Consider the following 15723-nt stretch of genomic DNA (forward strand, 5'->3'; position numbering starts at 1 on the left):
TGTCTGGAGATCACCTGCAGGTCCGACATTTCAAAGGGAGAGGGGATACTTATTAGGTAGCTATTTTTAATTGGGAATACGCGGTGGCATTATCCAGCTGGCCTGCTAGGCACTGAGACGCGTGAAGGGCTCTACAGCACACAAGGGGGCCAGGGAATCTTGCACTTTGACACAACTTCCCTGGGCCCCCGCGGACGTCGGGATTCAGAGCTCTATCCTTGTCTGGCATGAGATCCGCGAGGCCCCAGAGGGTGAAGGGCCTGCGCCTAGGCTGCGCATCGGGCTCAGTGCACGCCTGCCCGCCCGCTGGCCTGCCGGCGCCTTACACAGCCTCTTGGCCATCGCCTTCCGGCCTGCTCAGCCCGGTGAGTCGCCCCAGTCGGCTAACCAAGCAGGAAGGGAAAGTCCAGTGGGTGAGGGCACGGGCGAGCGTGCGCCCTGGCTCTGCGTCAGCCTGCGGCCACCGCTGACTTATTTCGGACTCGCGCGGTTAAGCTACGCCGAGGGCGCGTCTCTAACCCACGGTTCGCTGAGCCGCCACCCACAGGCAACCCCGGCAGCGTCCCAGCACTCTCTCCGGAACCCGGTTGCGGCGCCCCCGCGAGGGCGAGAGAGGACACGACGATGGCGGGCGCTAGTTTTGGCTTCCCGCTCCCTTCTCGCAGTCCTCTGCTCCAGGAGACCAGAGCCACGCTCGCCGATCGAACTCCGGGATCCAGTCTGCCGAACCCGCCCCGCGCTCCGGGGCGAGGCGAGAGAGGCGCGGCGCGGACGAGGGGGTGGAGCCAGAGGGCAAGGGCGTGACGGGTGGAGCCAATGGGCATGGGCGCGATGGGCGGGGCCATTCGGCGGGCTGGGCGCGCGGCGCCGGGGGGGGGGGGCGAGGCGCATGCGCGCTGGAGCGGCGCGGGAGGCGGGCGGGCAGCGGCGAGGCCTGTCGGGGTGAGGGCGGTGCGGTCGGACTGTTCGGGTCGGGGTGGCGGCTGCCCGCGCTGGGCCTCCCGGTTGGAGAGGCAGTCTCGGGGTGGGGATGCGGAGATGGGGAGGCGGCCGCGGCAGAAGCAGCGGGGGCAGGTGTCTCCGGGGAGCTAGGCCCGGCCTTTCAAGATGCTCCCCGGGGAGAAAAGGAGAACCGAGAGCCCCGGGGAAGGCCCTACGCCACCCCGCCACACCGGGCGGGGACTGGGGTCGAGCCCAAAGTGCGAGTTGACGAGGGCCACCTGCTAGTTCCGCCTTGCCTGGGATGTTCCGGTTTTAGGACCGAAGCATCCCGGGCCTCCAGCCCTTTGCAGTGACCCTCTGCTGCGCCCCCTGTCCCACTTCTTGGGCATCTCGGTCCAGATGAGACCTGGGAAGCTGGAGGAGGTCTTCCGACGTTTCACACCGCCTTTTTTATGTTAGGGTGAAGACACCCTTCACAGCACCTTCCGGACATGCCTGTCCTTGTAACGTAAACACTTCAGTGGGAGCCTTCCTTTTTAAAGGTAGGTATACTATAGAGGCCACATTTTGCTTTACATTTTATCTTGTAGAAATAAAATGTTGGGCCAGACACTTAAGGAGTGAGGATGATCCTGTGCTCATGTCAGAGCTTTGACCAAAAAGACCTTTGGTCTGGAATTTTTGCCACCCCCATGAACCTAAGATAGAATTCAGAGGTTCAATTAGAGAAGAAATTAAGTCTTCTCATCAGTTTTCTGTTATCAAACTGAAAAAAAAAAATCTAGATAATGAAAAAATATTATAGGATCCAGACAGAGATGTTCAATTTTTTTTCCTTTTCTAACTCAGAAAGCCTCATGGTGTACCATCTGTTTGCCTCACTCGAAGGAAGGATGAAAGCTCTACATAGGAACATGATGTGATGGATGAGACCTGTCATTGTGAGTCTTCTGGCTTTTGATTAGTCATCTGATGTCTTCCCCAGTATAACATGACTCTGAGATGATAATTTCAGTGGTTGAGGTATATCTTGTCAACCTGAGTTAAGTTACAGAAATGGGCATTTACATTAGTTCTCTTTTTGTTTGTTATTGGTATCCTTGAGTCATATTGGAAAGGATAAGTGTTTTTTCATGTGGTCCCAATGAGTCAACTCATAATATTGTGATTATGATACAAATGATAGAAGGCAACTGGATATCAGTTCATGCTCATATAGTCACCACTAGTTTTTATAATGGAAGCAGGTTCCATATGTAAGGGAGGAGTGAATTTGATGGTTTTCTTTTCCATTTCTTAGATACTGTCCCCAAGAAATTAGAAGTAGGGGCAACTTTCTGAGGGACCACTCTAAGACATTAGGAATTAGTAATGCCATTGAAGTGAGAAAGCAGACATGTATATGAAGTATAGGTAAAGTCCCCAAGATAGAGATGCATTTTATCTCTCACTACATGTTTTTTGTTTTGGCAGATGCAAGTATTACGTCACTCTGAACAGACACTGAAAAGAGCTCTCATCTCTAAGAACCCAGCGCTTGTGTCACAGTATGAGAAATTAGATGCTAGGGAACAGCAATTAATGAAGGAAGCCTTCCAGCCAACCAGTGATCTTTATGGACCTATTATTTTGCAATCACAATCAGACTGGATAATCTCACATCCTGAGGCTCCTCAAGACTTTGAGCAGTTTTTCAGTAATCCCTACAGAAAGATACCCTCTCCAGAGAAGCACAGTATTTATTTACTGGCCATTGGTATATATTGGAAATATGATGGTTTTAGTTTGGTTTTGCTGTGGCTCTGTTGTCAGGGATGGTTTGGGCCATTGGTCTATTCAAGTGGGCAAATTTTTATGGCTTTTTAAATTTCTTTGTGGTGGGGATTGAACCCAAGGCCTTGTGCATGCTAGGCAAGTGATCTTTCATTGCAATAATAGAAGTTTTGTAGCTAAACTGACTTAAAAGTGAACATTTTATTTCTTTTTATCCATATTTTCTTTTATGTGTCTTATTAAGATATATTGAAAATTTGGAGTTTTGTTTCTGATTTCAAATTTCTTATTTGTGGATTGAGGTAAAGACTGAATATTATAATCATTTTAAAATTTGTCTTTAATTTTTTCCCCCTATTATAGGATCTCTAGGAAACACTAGAGTTATCAGTGAAGAATATACTAAATGGCTCAAGGGCTACTGTGAAGCATTTTTCTATGGCATGAGTGTAAAACTCCTAGAACCGATTTCTGTTTCTGCCACACGGTGTTCTTTTAGAGTGAATGATCACACACGCAATTTACAAATTCATGCAGGTGAATTAAGCAACTTTGCAATTTGAATTAAGTAAAGGAAATATATAATGTAAATGTACATACATATGTTTCTTTTTAAATAGGGCATATCCTGAAGTTCTTAAAAAAGAAGAAACCTGAAGATGCTTTCTGTGTTGTGGGAGTAACAATGATTGATCTTTACCCAAGAGATTCCTGGAATTTTGTCTTTGGACAGGCTTCTTTGACAGATGGTATTCCTTTTTCACATTGTTGGTAAAAAAAACTGTGTCTGCTAGAGAATATTTGAAGTTGTTTTTTTTTAAAAAAAAGGACAAAATCCAACTAATAATATTTTTTTTTAGTTTGTGGTTTTGGGGATTAAATCCGGAGGTGCTATGCCACTAAGCTACATCCATAGTCCTTTTTATTTTTTATTTGAGGCTGGATCTCACTAAGTTGCCAAGGCTAACCTTGAACTTGGGACACCTGCCTCAGCCTCCCAGATTCATGAGAAGTATAGGTGCGTGCCACTATGCTTGACTTTTTTTTTAAACTTTTTTTTCTTTGTGGTACTGGGGATCACATGCTAGGCAAGTGGTCTATCACTGAGCTACATCCCCAATTCAATAATAGTTTTAATATATTAAAACTACATAGTAATTTCAGTGAGGCATCATTCATGCCATCATGGGGACTATGCTGTCCTTAGATGCTGAAGTTCTGGGTTCTTTGGTAAGCCATTCCCACCCTTGAGGTAATAACACCTATTTCACACAGTTATTTGGATATAATTTACATAACAGTGCCTATCCATAAAAAGTGCATAAAATAGTCTGCAAGGTGACGCTGGTCTGTAATCCCAGCTACTTAGGAGGCTGAAACGGGAGGATCCAGGATCATAAATTCAAGTGGGGACACTTTCTCTGGCAAACGTTTCTTTCTATTTAGAGGTGGAAGCTTCTTCTCACCTACTCCTTCATTCTCAAGTCTTCATTCCATGAAGTTCCTTATGCCGCCACCCCTATGACCCTACCCACATGCTTTCTTGTAGACTGGGGTCACTGTCTACAAGACTGTTTTGGTAATTTTTGTGATGTGAGCTAGCTTTTCATCAAAGTTCCTCCTTTTATCATTAACCTGATAGAGATGGAAACATTAAAAATAACTTAAAAACAACTTGTTTGTTTACCTAGATATTGCTGGCTAATTTATCTTATGTATTTGGGAAGGTCAGGAAACATTCTGCCAAGCTTTCTTTTTTAATCCTTTTTTGGGGAGAGGGTAATATTTCATGATATACATAATGTAAGAGATGGAGGATCACAAGTTCAAGGCCAGCCTTGGCAACTTGGCAAGACCCTGTCTCAAAAAATAAAAAGGACTGGGGAGTAGCTCAGTGTTAACCCTGCTCTGGGTTCAGTCTCCACAAAATATGTATGTGTTAGCAGGACTGATCTGCTGTGCAGTAAGACAGTATTGCACCACAAAGAACCTTGTTTTCCCTGAGTGTCCAGATTGGTATTTTTTAATTTATAAACATTACTAAAGAAAATAATCTATTTGTGGAAACAGAAATGTTCTTACTAAGACATGTTATATGAAGTACACTCATACTTTGGCCCAGTGGAGGTCACTTGTGATACATGATTAGATGTAGTTTTTTTCTGAACTTCCAGAATGCCAGCCTTCCCTAATTTTTAAATAGGGAAGGGCATTTACATTAGTTCTCTACTAATTTACTAATGTAAATGCCCATTTCTGGCATTTTGAGCATGAGGTGAAGAACATTCTTTTTGAATCAAGTTTGGACAAATTTACTATGAGTTTATTTCCTTACCAAAAAAATTTCAGGGTAGGCATTACTGGGTCGAGTGTTGCACAGCATTCAGGAGCTCAGGGTTGTAGCCCCAATACAGCAAAAAGAAAAAGGTAATAATGTAAACAAGTAAGGTTATAAATCAGTCTCCTGTACAGTGAGTTATATATTAAGCTGTGTTCTTCGAGCACACAAAGATGGTAGATTCTAAATGTTACACAGGAAGTCAGTGACAAGGGTATTTATTCTGATCACCCAATACCAGCTGCATAGTAAGAGTTGTGCAGTATAATTGGCTGTATTCTTGTCCTCACTAAAAGGAGTTGCAGGAGGGGAAGAGGCTATTCTGTCTGAAGTCATGGTCCAGAACATATTTTCAGGTCACCTGGGCAGTGTGCAGGGTATGAGGGAAGGCCCACAGCCCTTATTTATATGCATGAAACTGGAAACTGTTGTGTTCCTAAAGTAAAACCACTACTGTCTTTTGTTTACGCGATTATTTCTCATGACTCCTTTGGAAGTACTTGATTTCGACTATTCTTTGAGAAGAAGACTTCTTTTGTGAAACTTGGAAACTTCCAAATTCGCTAGATTTGACCTTAAGTGTACTGAGTTTTATAGGCAGGGCAAACTGGATAACAGGTGAAGATTTTGAAGGGGAAACATCCTCCTTTGTGTTGGCAAACCTTAAGAGTATGGGACTGTGAACACAATAACTCAGAGGTGTCCTCACTGAGCGGATATTCTAGAAAGCTCTGCTTTGGTCTTTCCTTCAGGAATCTTGCCCTCATTCTGTGGTTGCTTTTTTTCTTTCTGCAGGAGTGGGGATATTCAGCTTTGCTAGATATGGCAGCAATTTCTATAGCTCACATTATAAAGGCACAGTGAAGAAGCTCCATAAAAAATCTTCCAATGACTATGCCATTTTTGATAACTACTTTATTCCTGAAATCACTAGTGTTTTGCTGCTGCGATCCTGTAAGGTGAGCTTAAAAAATCCTGTAGCTGGGCTGGGGATGTGGCTCAAGCCGTAGCGTGCTCGCCTGGCATGTGTGCAGCCCGGGTTTGATCCTCTGCACCACATACAAACAAAGATGTTGTGTTCACCAAGAACTAAAAAATAAATATAAAAAAAAAATCCTGTAGCTTTTTTTTTTTATAATAAGATCTTCATTTTCTAATCATATATCATCAGCCCTTAAAGTGACATTATAAGTGAGTTTGTATCTTTGTACACTTTTGGTGGATATTGCAATAAAAACAGTCTAACTGGATACAATTGAAAATTTATAATATCAGTGACATTTTTTGGTCCTGCTAGTACATGCAGCCTTTGGCTATATTCTTGTCCTATTTATTGAATTCCTGAATCCCATTATGAGTAGGTACCCTACTCCTTCAGGCTGATCATCAGGTAGAACTGCCTCTCTGAGGACTTTGGGGAACCACTGTTCTCTACCCTTTTAAGGAGAAAAGGCGTTTGTTTTCAGGGCTCTAGGCAACCCTCGACTGTAGTTCTGAGATAGATCCTGATGTCTATCTCCCCATCCCTGGTCTTTGGAAAGCTGGTCTCCTCATTTCTCTCCCTCCATAGCCAGACGTATGGTCGTCTTCTTCAGTTAAAGAGTTCTGCTTTCCCCAGGATTGTACTTTGAAGTACACCTTTTAGAACTATGTTTTCTTCATGCCCCCAACCAGGGATTAAACCCAGGGGTACTTAGCCACTGAGCCACATCCCCAGCCCTTTTTATTTTTTATTTTGAGACCAGGTCTCAATAAGTTGCTTAGGGCCTTGCTAAGTTGCTGGGGCTGGCTTTGAACTTGTGATCTTCCTACCTCTGACTCCTGAGTTGCTGGGATTACAGGCATGTACCACTGCGCCTAGCTAGAACTGTCTTCAAAATCTGCCAAGAGCCCCCTGCATAAAAGCATCACTGGATGTACTCACTAGCATGTAGATCCATCCCCATTCCTCCTAGACCTACTGAATCAGCATCTCAGATTCTGAACTGTAACAAATATCCACCTGGTCTAGGCAAGGATTCTCAACCAGGAATGATTTTGCCACCAGAGGACATTTTAACAATATCTAGAGACTTTTATTTTTAAGGTCCTGGGGATTGAATGTGGGGTGCTTTACCACTGTATTATATCCACCTTTAAATTTTTTTTTTTTTAATTTAATTTGAGGCACGGTTTAACTAAGTTGTTGAGGCTGGTTTCAAACTTGTGACTCGCCTGCTTCAGCTTCTCTAGTGACTGGGATTATAGATATGTACCCCTGTACCTATCTGGAGACATTTTTGATTGTCACAACTGGAGAGGGGTTCTGTCATCTGGTGGGTGGAGGCCAGGGATACTGCAAAACATCCTACAAGGCCCAGGGCAACTCCCCACGATGTGGAATTAACATGTTAATAGTATGGAGGTTGAGAAACTCTGGTCCAAGGGACCTAATTAAGGATAATAAGGAAGGCATTCAGATACTTAAGAGAAATGAAGGACTACTAAGGCTTGGAAGTTTTGTTGATAATGGTAAGGGAGTTGATTCCTTTAAATCTGTTTCTTGGAGAAGTAAGTAAAAGAAGTTATGAGCTCATGGTGGCTCTGTAAAACCACAACATGAATGTTTTGCAGACTTTATCCCATGAGATTGGACACATATTTGGACTGCGACACTGCCAGTGGCTCACATGCCTGATGCAGGGCTCCAACCACTTGGAGGAAGCTGACCGTCGTCCTCTAAACCTGTGTCCTATCTGTCTACGCAAGTTGCAGTGTGCCATTGGCTTCAATATTGCAGAAAGATACAAAGTAAGTGTGGCGTGGTGGTGGAGGAGGGAAGTGGTTATCTGAGTAACAAACTGACATTTTCAATTAGCTCCTTCTCTAGAGCTGTAATTTATCAGAAGGAAATTAGTGTAAAGATAAGCAGGAAGCTGTGGTTTAAAAAAAAAAAAAACATGCAAAGAAATACCTTCCTTGAAAACTTCAGGTTGCCTATGCCTATCTCATACTTGCAGTTCTATGAGAAATGGTAAAGAAGTTTCTCTTCTCATCTAATTAGGGCGAGAGAGCTTGACTGACTTTGCAGAACAAAATACATGTCAGTCTGTGTAGCAAAGTTCATTAAAAAAACTAGTATATATAAACATATGAGCGTGATTTATCTTTCCAAATACGTGACAGAGGTTGTGATGCTCATTAGGAGAAAAGGATGATTTTCTTTAAGAAGAAAGAGGGAAGGTACCAAATCTCAGTGTGCATGAGCGTGTATGCCCACACGTATATCAGTGTGCATTCTGTGGTTACTCATGGGTAACTGCTCATTCAGGGGACTGCACTTAAGTGTCTGCATCCATGCCTTCACACATGTGTCTACCATGCTTCTGCATATACTTACGTGTGTACACATAAGCATTAAATTAAAGGCATAGCATAGTATACCTTATGGGATAATTAGCAAGTTGAGAAAAGAAAATTATTATCCTGCCACCCTAAAATAAGTAGTGTAAGAATTAGTATATTTCCTTTTCACCTTTTTTCTTATGCATACTTTTGAACACAGTTTACAATTATATTTTGTATATTTTAATATGTTCTGTTTTATTCGGTGTATTTTTTTAATACTTATTTTTTAGTTGTAGCTGGACACAATACCTTTATTTTATATATTTTTATATGGTGCTGAGGATTGAACCCAGGGCCTCGCAAGTGCTAGGCCAGCATTCTACCACTGAGTCACAACCCCAGCCCCTTGATGTGTTGTTTTGTATTCATAACCATCTTTATTAAGTGCAACATCCTCATCCCAGGTCGAGATAACCTGATCTAGACTCAGTTTTCTTTTCTTGCCTAAAACAACGTTGCTAACCTGTGAGTCTTCTGTTCTGTTTCCTAAGGCACTGGTGAGGTGGATTGATGATGTTAACACACCCAGAGCAACTCAGAAACCTAGTTGTGAAGATAATGTGCATTTACCGAAACCTGTAGAGGCCTTTCAGGATTGGAAAGAGTGGATAATGAAATGCCTTGCTGTTCTCCAAAAATGAGTACCTTCAGATAGGAGTAAATAAAGTAAATATTTGCACATTATGCTCTCATTTGGGTTGAAAGCTTCATTGGAATGAACTGTGTACTGACTCTGTGCTGGGTCAGAGTACTGGAATAGAACCTTCTTGAAGCACCTGAACTGAACTGAGGTTCATCTGGAATAAGAAAAACTCCACGACCTCCTTCTCTTCTTGTTTACTAGCCCTGACTGTGGCAGTGAACACATTGTTTGCATTCTTCAAATATGTTTGTGTCTCAAAGAGAGTTAGGATTAGCAGTAACTAATAAGTAAATAAATACTTTAAAAATAGCTATATATGTCCCAAGGAAAGAACCAATACAATTTTCCAGGGATGCTTTTGTTTTTAGAATAGATGCTGTCCCGTGAGAGGAGGCCCAGCCAGACGGCCTTTGTGTGCGTTCATGGCCTCCGACTTTGCTGTCTGCATCCTTTTTCTGTGAGCCTTTCTCATCTCAGGCATGCCTTACATCTTCCTTCTTCTTGCTGTTTATCAGCTTATATCAGTTTTTAATAAAGTGTGACGTCCTCTCCAAAGTATTTGCACATGACAGTAGCAGTGATACCCATTAGAGAACCATGCAGTTCTCAGCTATAACTCATTAGTCATTTGTGAGGGGTGTGGCAAATAATGTGTAATGGCATTGGTTTGTGTGGGTTGCACTTATTCCATAGGCTTAGAACAGATTTTGAGTTTTTTGGGTTTTTTTCCTGATACTGGAGGTTGAACCTAGAGATGCTCTACCACTGAACTACATCCCCAGTCCTTTTACTATTTTATTTTGAGACACTTACTTACTAAATTGAGAGACTGGCTGTGAACTTGTGATCCCTCTGCCTTACTTTCCCAAGTCACTGGGGATTATAGGCATCGGCCACCAGGCCTGGCAGGTTTCAGGTTAATTTCTGTAATGTCTTTCACTTTTTGCATTGTAAAGTGTTAGAGATGGAGAGTGAGTACAATGGGGTTTCCTGTCAGGATGCTGAGAGTGGCCATGATGGCCTGTCAGGCTGTGACATCAACCAGTTCATGGTGGTGAACAAGTTGAAAGCCTCAGACTTGACAAACCACCTCTGCTTGGTCAATGTATCCCAGAAATCTAGAAACTACAGTGAGACATTTTATTGGATGCCAGTGAGCTGACAGCCATTTCCCACTTTCCTATCTTACCTTCAGGGTAAGACTTAAAAAAGGGTATTTTTAATTTTTTTTTAAACTCTGCAACCTAAATTCTTTCATTGTGATTTAGAAGCATGTAAATTTTATGGATTCTGTTATGAATTTTCTTTCCTCCTCAAATAATTTTTAAACCATGGATTGAAGTCAGGAGCCCTTGACCACTGAGCCACATCCCTGCCCTATTTTGTATTTTGTTTAAAGACAGGGTGTCACTGTTGCTCAGTGCTTCCCTGATGCTGAGGCTGGCTTTGAACTCTCCCGCCACTGGGATTACAGGTGTGTGCCACTGTGCCTGGCAAATAATATGCTTTTAATTACCACCCATTCATTTATATTTTCTTACAAGGTAAGCACAATTTTAGTCTGGTAGGCTAGCATTAATCACAACCCTAGAAGTTCTGATTTCCTTGGTCAATAAATTAGGGATTATAGTTAACTGGACAAGGTATAAAGTCCATTTGTGCCTGGTCTGCACATGAGACTGGACAAGGTCGACTGAAACAAATCATTCCCTCTTGTTAAGAATTGAACTAAACAAGCAATCTTAATTGCTGTATATAACTAATTGTGTACACTTCTGGACAGTTTCTTAAAAGTGAAGTTTAAAAATATGACTTGTCTACTGCAACTACATTTTAATGTTCTATATTTAAATCATAGTTTCAAAAAATAATCTTCACTAAATGACCAGAAATCCAGGCAGGGTTTTGCTCTGCAAATGCTGAATGGACATAGTATTGAACTACTAAAGATTTTCCACTGCCTAAAATACTACTTTAGAAATGTGAACTTGAAATGCTGTTCAGTTATAGGTCCTGTTCTGGACTTCTATGGAGTTAGCAGTGTATCTTCAATCGAGGGAGAGAATGAAATGGTGACATTTCAGTCCACACAAACTTCTACAGGGAGTGTTAAACAGAGGGACTGGGCAAGGCTCATCCATCTGTTCTTGTCTGTCTGCTTTTTTTTTTTAAGCATAAATTTCTCTGATAAGGTTCTTTTATTTATTTAGGTGTTGTGGATTGAACTCAGGGGGGCTTTATCACTAACCTACATTCCTCAGTCCTTTTCAAAAAATTTTAAGACAGGGTCTCGCCAAATTGTTGCAGCTGGCTTTGAACTTGCGATCCTTCTGCCCCCATCTCCCTGAGCCATTGGGATTACCAATTTGAGTCACTGACCCCCGCCCCATAATACTTTAAATTTCCAAGCCCTATGAGTTATAGAGGGCCTGGTTGTTTCTTCTTCAGACCCAAAGTGCTAAAATCCAAACAGGCAGCTCTGGGACTGCTATAGCTGGCCCTGTGCTCTCTCGGGCCCTCCCCAGCAGAGCAGGAAGCGCTTCGCTGTCCCGGCTGCGCTCTGGCGTGCAGGCGCGGGACCTGCAGCTGCCAGCAGCCGCGCCACCTGTTTCCGCCCGCAGGGACTTCCCCTAGCGGGATCCGAAGCGTGGAGTCCACAGCCCGGCCTACCCCGGCGGGCGTCGGGGACCCAGGGTAACCTCCTCCGCCGCAGCCTCCGGTGCAGGCCTGTCTCGGGGGAGGCCCGCGCCACACCCACGCGTGCTGCGCTCTGGGCTTGGCCTTGGAAAATCAGGATGGCGATGGCAGCTGAGCAGTGAGTGGAACCAACTCTCGGGTAGCTCATTTACAATGTGCTTCATTTAAAAGTTTCCATCTTCGTCACTTTCTAGATTCTGAGATCTAGAGCAGCACCGTCCAACAGAAATATCATACAAGCCACATGTGTAAGTTTAACTTCTCCAGTGGCCTCTTTGGCAACTGCAAAAAGAAGCAGGAGGGATTAATTTCAGTCACATAGTCAGCCAATGCATCCAAAATACAACATGTAATCATTATAAGTATTAAGAGATTTTTTATATTCGTTTTTCATATCAAGTCTTCGAAATCCGGCGTGTATTTCACACTTACAGCACTTCTCGGTTGGGATTGGGCACATTTCAAGTGCTCAGCCCGTGTGGCTTGTGAGTGCTGTATTGGACCACGTAGCTCCAGATTAGTACAGTTTCTAGGCTGTCTGTAAAGATGTACCCATGAAATTGGGCCAGTAGGAGAGGAAGGCTCCTCTAAGGGTCAGGTAGTATCCTCTGGTAGCACAGTGAGAGTGAACGGGCTTGGGCACCCAAGGGTCGCTGGGTGCAGCCTTGACTGGGTTTTCCCTCATGCTTTTATTTTCTGGCACAGATAGCTTCCTACCCTCCCCTGTGGTTGCCAAAGGCCTGGTATCTCCTTGAGATGAATTTTCATTTTTGGAAAGCAGTTGTAAAATGTTCATAATAGGGAGACTGTTGAGTCCATTTGTGGATGCAGAAGCAAGGCCATGTTAGAGGTCAAGCAAACTGTGGATAGTTAAACCAATGACGAAAATGGGATCAGAGCCCACCCGTCCTGATTGTGAGTTCTGGGTTGTTTTCGCTGTGCAACGTGACCTCATGGAAGGAGAATACCACCAGCCCAAAACCAAACCAATTTTTTTTTCAGATTGTTTACAAAAGGGCTTATAAGATTAAACTTTCTTTCAACTTCTTTTCTATTCAAGTGGGGCCATCTGTGGTTGCTCAAAGTCAGAGAAATCAGTCCATGTACTCTTTGCCTTAGAGCCTCTGCCGGTGCGTACACACACACACACACACACACACACACACACACACAAAAGAAAAAAGGTACACTGTTTAGAAAAGCAGTTGTTATCAGTAGTTGAGGCATTAAAGGATCATAAAAAAATGTCAATATGGACTGGGGATGTAAATCAGGGGTAGAGTACTTAGCTAGCATGCATGAGGCCCTGGGCTCTGTCCCCAGTAAGAATTTTTTAAAAAGTGTATTTCCAGATAGCATAGAGAATTTTGAATGTTTCCAACAAAAAAATGATAAATGGGATGATATGCCAGTTACCCTGATCTTATCAGTAAACATTGGATACATGTAATGTCACATTGTACCCCATAAATATGTGTAATCACACATATGTGTAATTATATATGTCAAAAATAAAAATATATATATATATTCAAAATCTTCTGGAAAACAGGTGGTTAAAACAGAATCCACATGGACAATATGTTAAATCTCGTAGCCCTCCATTTGCATATCTAACCTACTGTTAATTTCTGCTCATGGATGCGTTTTTTCCCTCAAGCCGATATAGCCACGTAGGACACTCCTGCTGGGTACCTTGAGACCTCTCCTCAGCTGCTGGACCAGTGGGCTCTGAGCATAGTGCTTCAGTGTCCTAATGTCCTCTACCTTTTTTGTAGCACACTGGGTCTCTTGAGCTTTATTTGTAAATAGATACCAGTTTTTTTTTTCTCATGAGGGGAAAAAAAGTCAATGAAAAATAATGAGCTTATTCGTTCATTTACATATTTTTCATTCAATAATATTTATGGAACATCACCTGCTGCGTGTTAGGCCCTATTCAAAACCTTGAGGATATATAACAATGAATAAAAATCTGCTGTCCTGCCAGCAGGTGGTGCATGCCTGTAGTCCCTGCATCTTGGGAGGCTGAGGCAGAAGGATTGCAGAATTGAAGCCAGTTTCAGCAATTTAGCAAGGCCCTAAGCAACTTAGCAAGACCCTTTCTCAAAATAAAAAATAAAACAGGTCAGGAATGTGGCTCAATGGTTAAGTGTCCCTGGGTTCATTCCCCAGTACAAAAACAAAACAAAAAACAAAAATGAAAAACTGTGATCCTAATGCATTAGTGGAAGAAACAGATAATCAAGGAATAAACAACTACTTTTATGTCAAAGAATAGAAACATACTATTTTGGATAGGATAATCAGGAATGCCTTCGTAGGTAGGAGATATTTGGAGGTGACCAAATTAAAAGGTTACACCACATACACCTCTAAGTGAGGGTGTATCAGGCAAAGGGAACCTCAAGAGGTGTGGCCTGAGGCTTAGCATATTTGGAGAGGGGGGGAAGTACTGGCATTGGGAATTCATCCAGTGCCCTTCCTTAAGGACCGATGTCTGGGGCTGGGGATATGGCTCAGTCGGTAGAGTGCTTGTCTTGCATGTACAAGACCCTGGGTTCAATTCCCAGCGCCACAAAAAAAAAAAAAAAAAAAAAAAAAAAAAAAAAAAAAAAAAAAAAAAAAAGACGGATGTCTAACTTGTGATTTAAAAGGATTATCATGGCTGCTATATGGGAAATTAAGTCTGGGTTGTGGGTAGCAGGAATGGAAACTGGCAAACAAGCTAGAAGATGATGGTAACAATCCAGTTAAGATGATATTGGCTTAGATCAAGGGTGTGATGGAGTCTGCTGAAGCATTCAGGTTCTGGATATATTTAGAAAGGCAAGCTGATGGGGTTTGTCGAGGAGGCGGGGGTTGGAGGAGGAAGATCCAGAGTTGCCCTGGGGACATTTTACATTGGAGGTGCCTGGTTGATTTCCCTGTGCTGCCACGGGGGCACCTACAAGGCTGGAGCTCAGGGGCAAAGCCGGGACTAAGGCTGTGGAGGAGATGCTTAAAGCTCCGGCTGGATTCCAGGGTAGCGAGGCCCCAGGTGGCTGGCATGCTTGTTGTTCTTGTTACTGGAAAGGCTTGTGAATGATATAAGTACATAGCCACAGTTTGTGTTTTCTCTCAGTAATCTTTGGCGAAGCGTTCTGGATATCAGCCTTGCTGTCTAATTTGTCCTCTAGGAAAATAGGTGCTGAAGGAAATTTGAGTGTGAGAGTTTTTGCATGAGTAGATAGCAAAGTTGCAAGTTCTCTGTGCCCTTTGAGTCGTTATAAAAACTGGACACCAGGGGGACCCATTCTCCTTCGTCATTTGTAGAGGAGGTCCCACAGGTCAGATGCGCTTGCAGTGGTTTAGGACACATACCTGCATCCAAGACAGATCTGAAGACAGGGACAGCTTCTCTTTTCTCAATGCAATGTATACTTGTAGGAGTGGTCTTTTAGCGCATAACCTGTCTGAATTGTCTTTAAGTTGACTGTGTTCAGTAATGTTCATAACCATTTAAAAGTTTGAAGCCATGACTTTTGAACTCTAGATCCCTTTTACTTAAAAATAAGGATCATGATATCCAGGTATGGTGGTCTAAGCCTATAATCCCAGCTACTCATGAGACTGAGGCAGGAGAATCACAAGTTCAAGACCAGCCCAGGCAACTTAGCAAGACTCTATCTCAAAATAAAAAGGGCTGTGAATGAGCTTAGTTTTAGAGCACTTGCAGAGCATGCACCAGGTCCTGGGTTCATGGTGATTTTAAGTTAGAATATTTGTAGCAGAGAATGAATATCTAAATGTAATAAATACCTTCAGGTGACTTGAATCTGGGCCATTGAAAGCTGGATGTAGAATGAATTTTCTATTTTATCCCTTGGGATTAAGGTAAAAGCAAGGCAAATAAATGCACGAAAACTACACAAGACAGCATTGGAGCATAGAATCGATGACT

At 42.9% G+C, this 15723-nt stretch overlaps 2 protein-coding genes across 3 annotated transcripts in view; both read left to right on the forward strand.

Annotated features, from left to right (window-relative positions):
- The first annotated feature begins 859 nt into the window (after nucleotides 1-859).
- On the forward strand, nucleotides 860-9132 carry AMZ2 (archaelysin family metallopeptidase 2). Its single transcript, XM_081272704.1, is given in 9 exon segments — nucleotides 860-942; nucleotides 1402-1484; nucleotides 2416-2417; nucleotides 2419-2698; nucleotides 3079-3252; nucleotides 3336-3464; nucleotides 5849-6012; nucleotides 7667-7843; nucleotides 8932-9132. Coding segments are annotated over 9 exon segments (1212 nt in total). The 5' UTR covers nucleotides 860-889; the 3' UTR covers nucleotides 9082-9132.
- Nucleotides 9133-11270: 2138 nt separating this feature from the next.
- Nucleotides 11271-15723, forward strand: part of ARSG (arylsulfatase G) — a 118284-nt gene continuing 113831 nt past the window's right edge. The window contains exon 1 of one of the 2 annotated variants that reach the window (XM_081272698.1): nucleotides 11271-11919. The gene's annotated coding sequence lies outside the window, so the exon portion shown is untranslated. Of the gene's footprint in view, nucleotides 12029-15723 lie in introns of both variants that reach the window. The other variant, XM_081272697.1, reaches the window with a different exon arrangement.

Source organism: Spermophilus citellus (assembly GCF_964194105.1).
Source record: "Spermophilus citellus genome assembly, chromosome: 17".
NCBI lineage: Eukaryota > Metazoa > Chordata > Mammalia > Rodentia > Sciuridae > Spermophilus > Spermophilus citellus.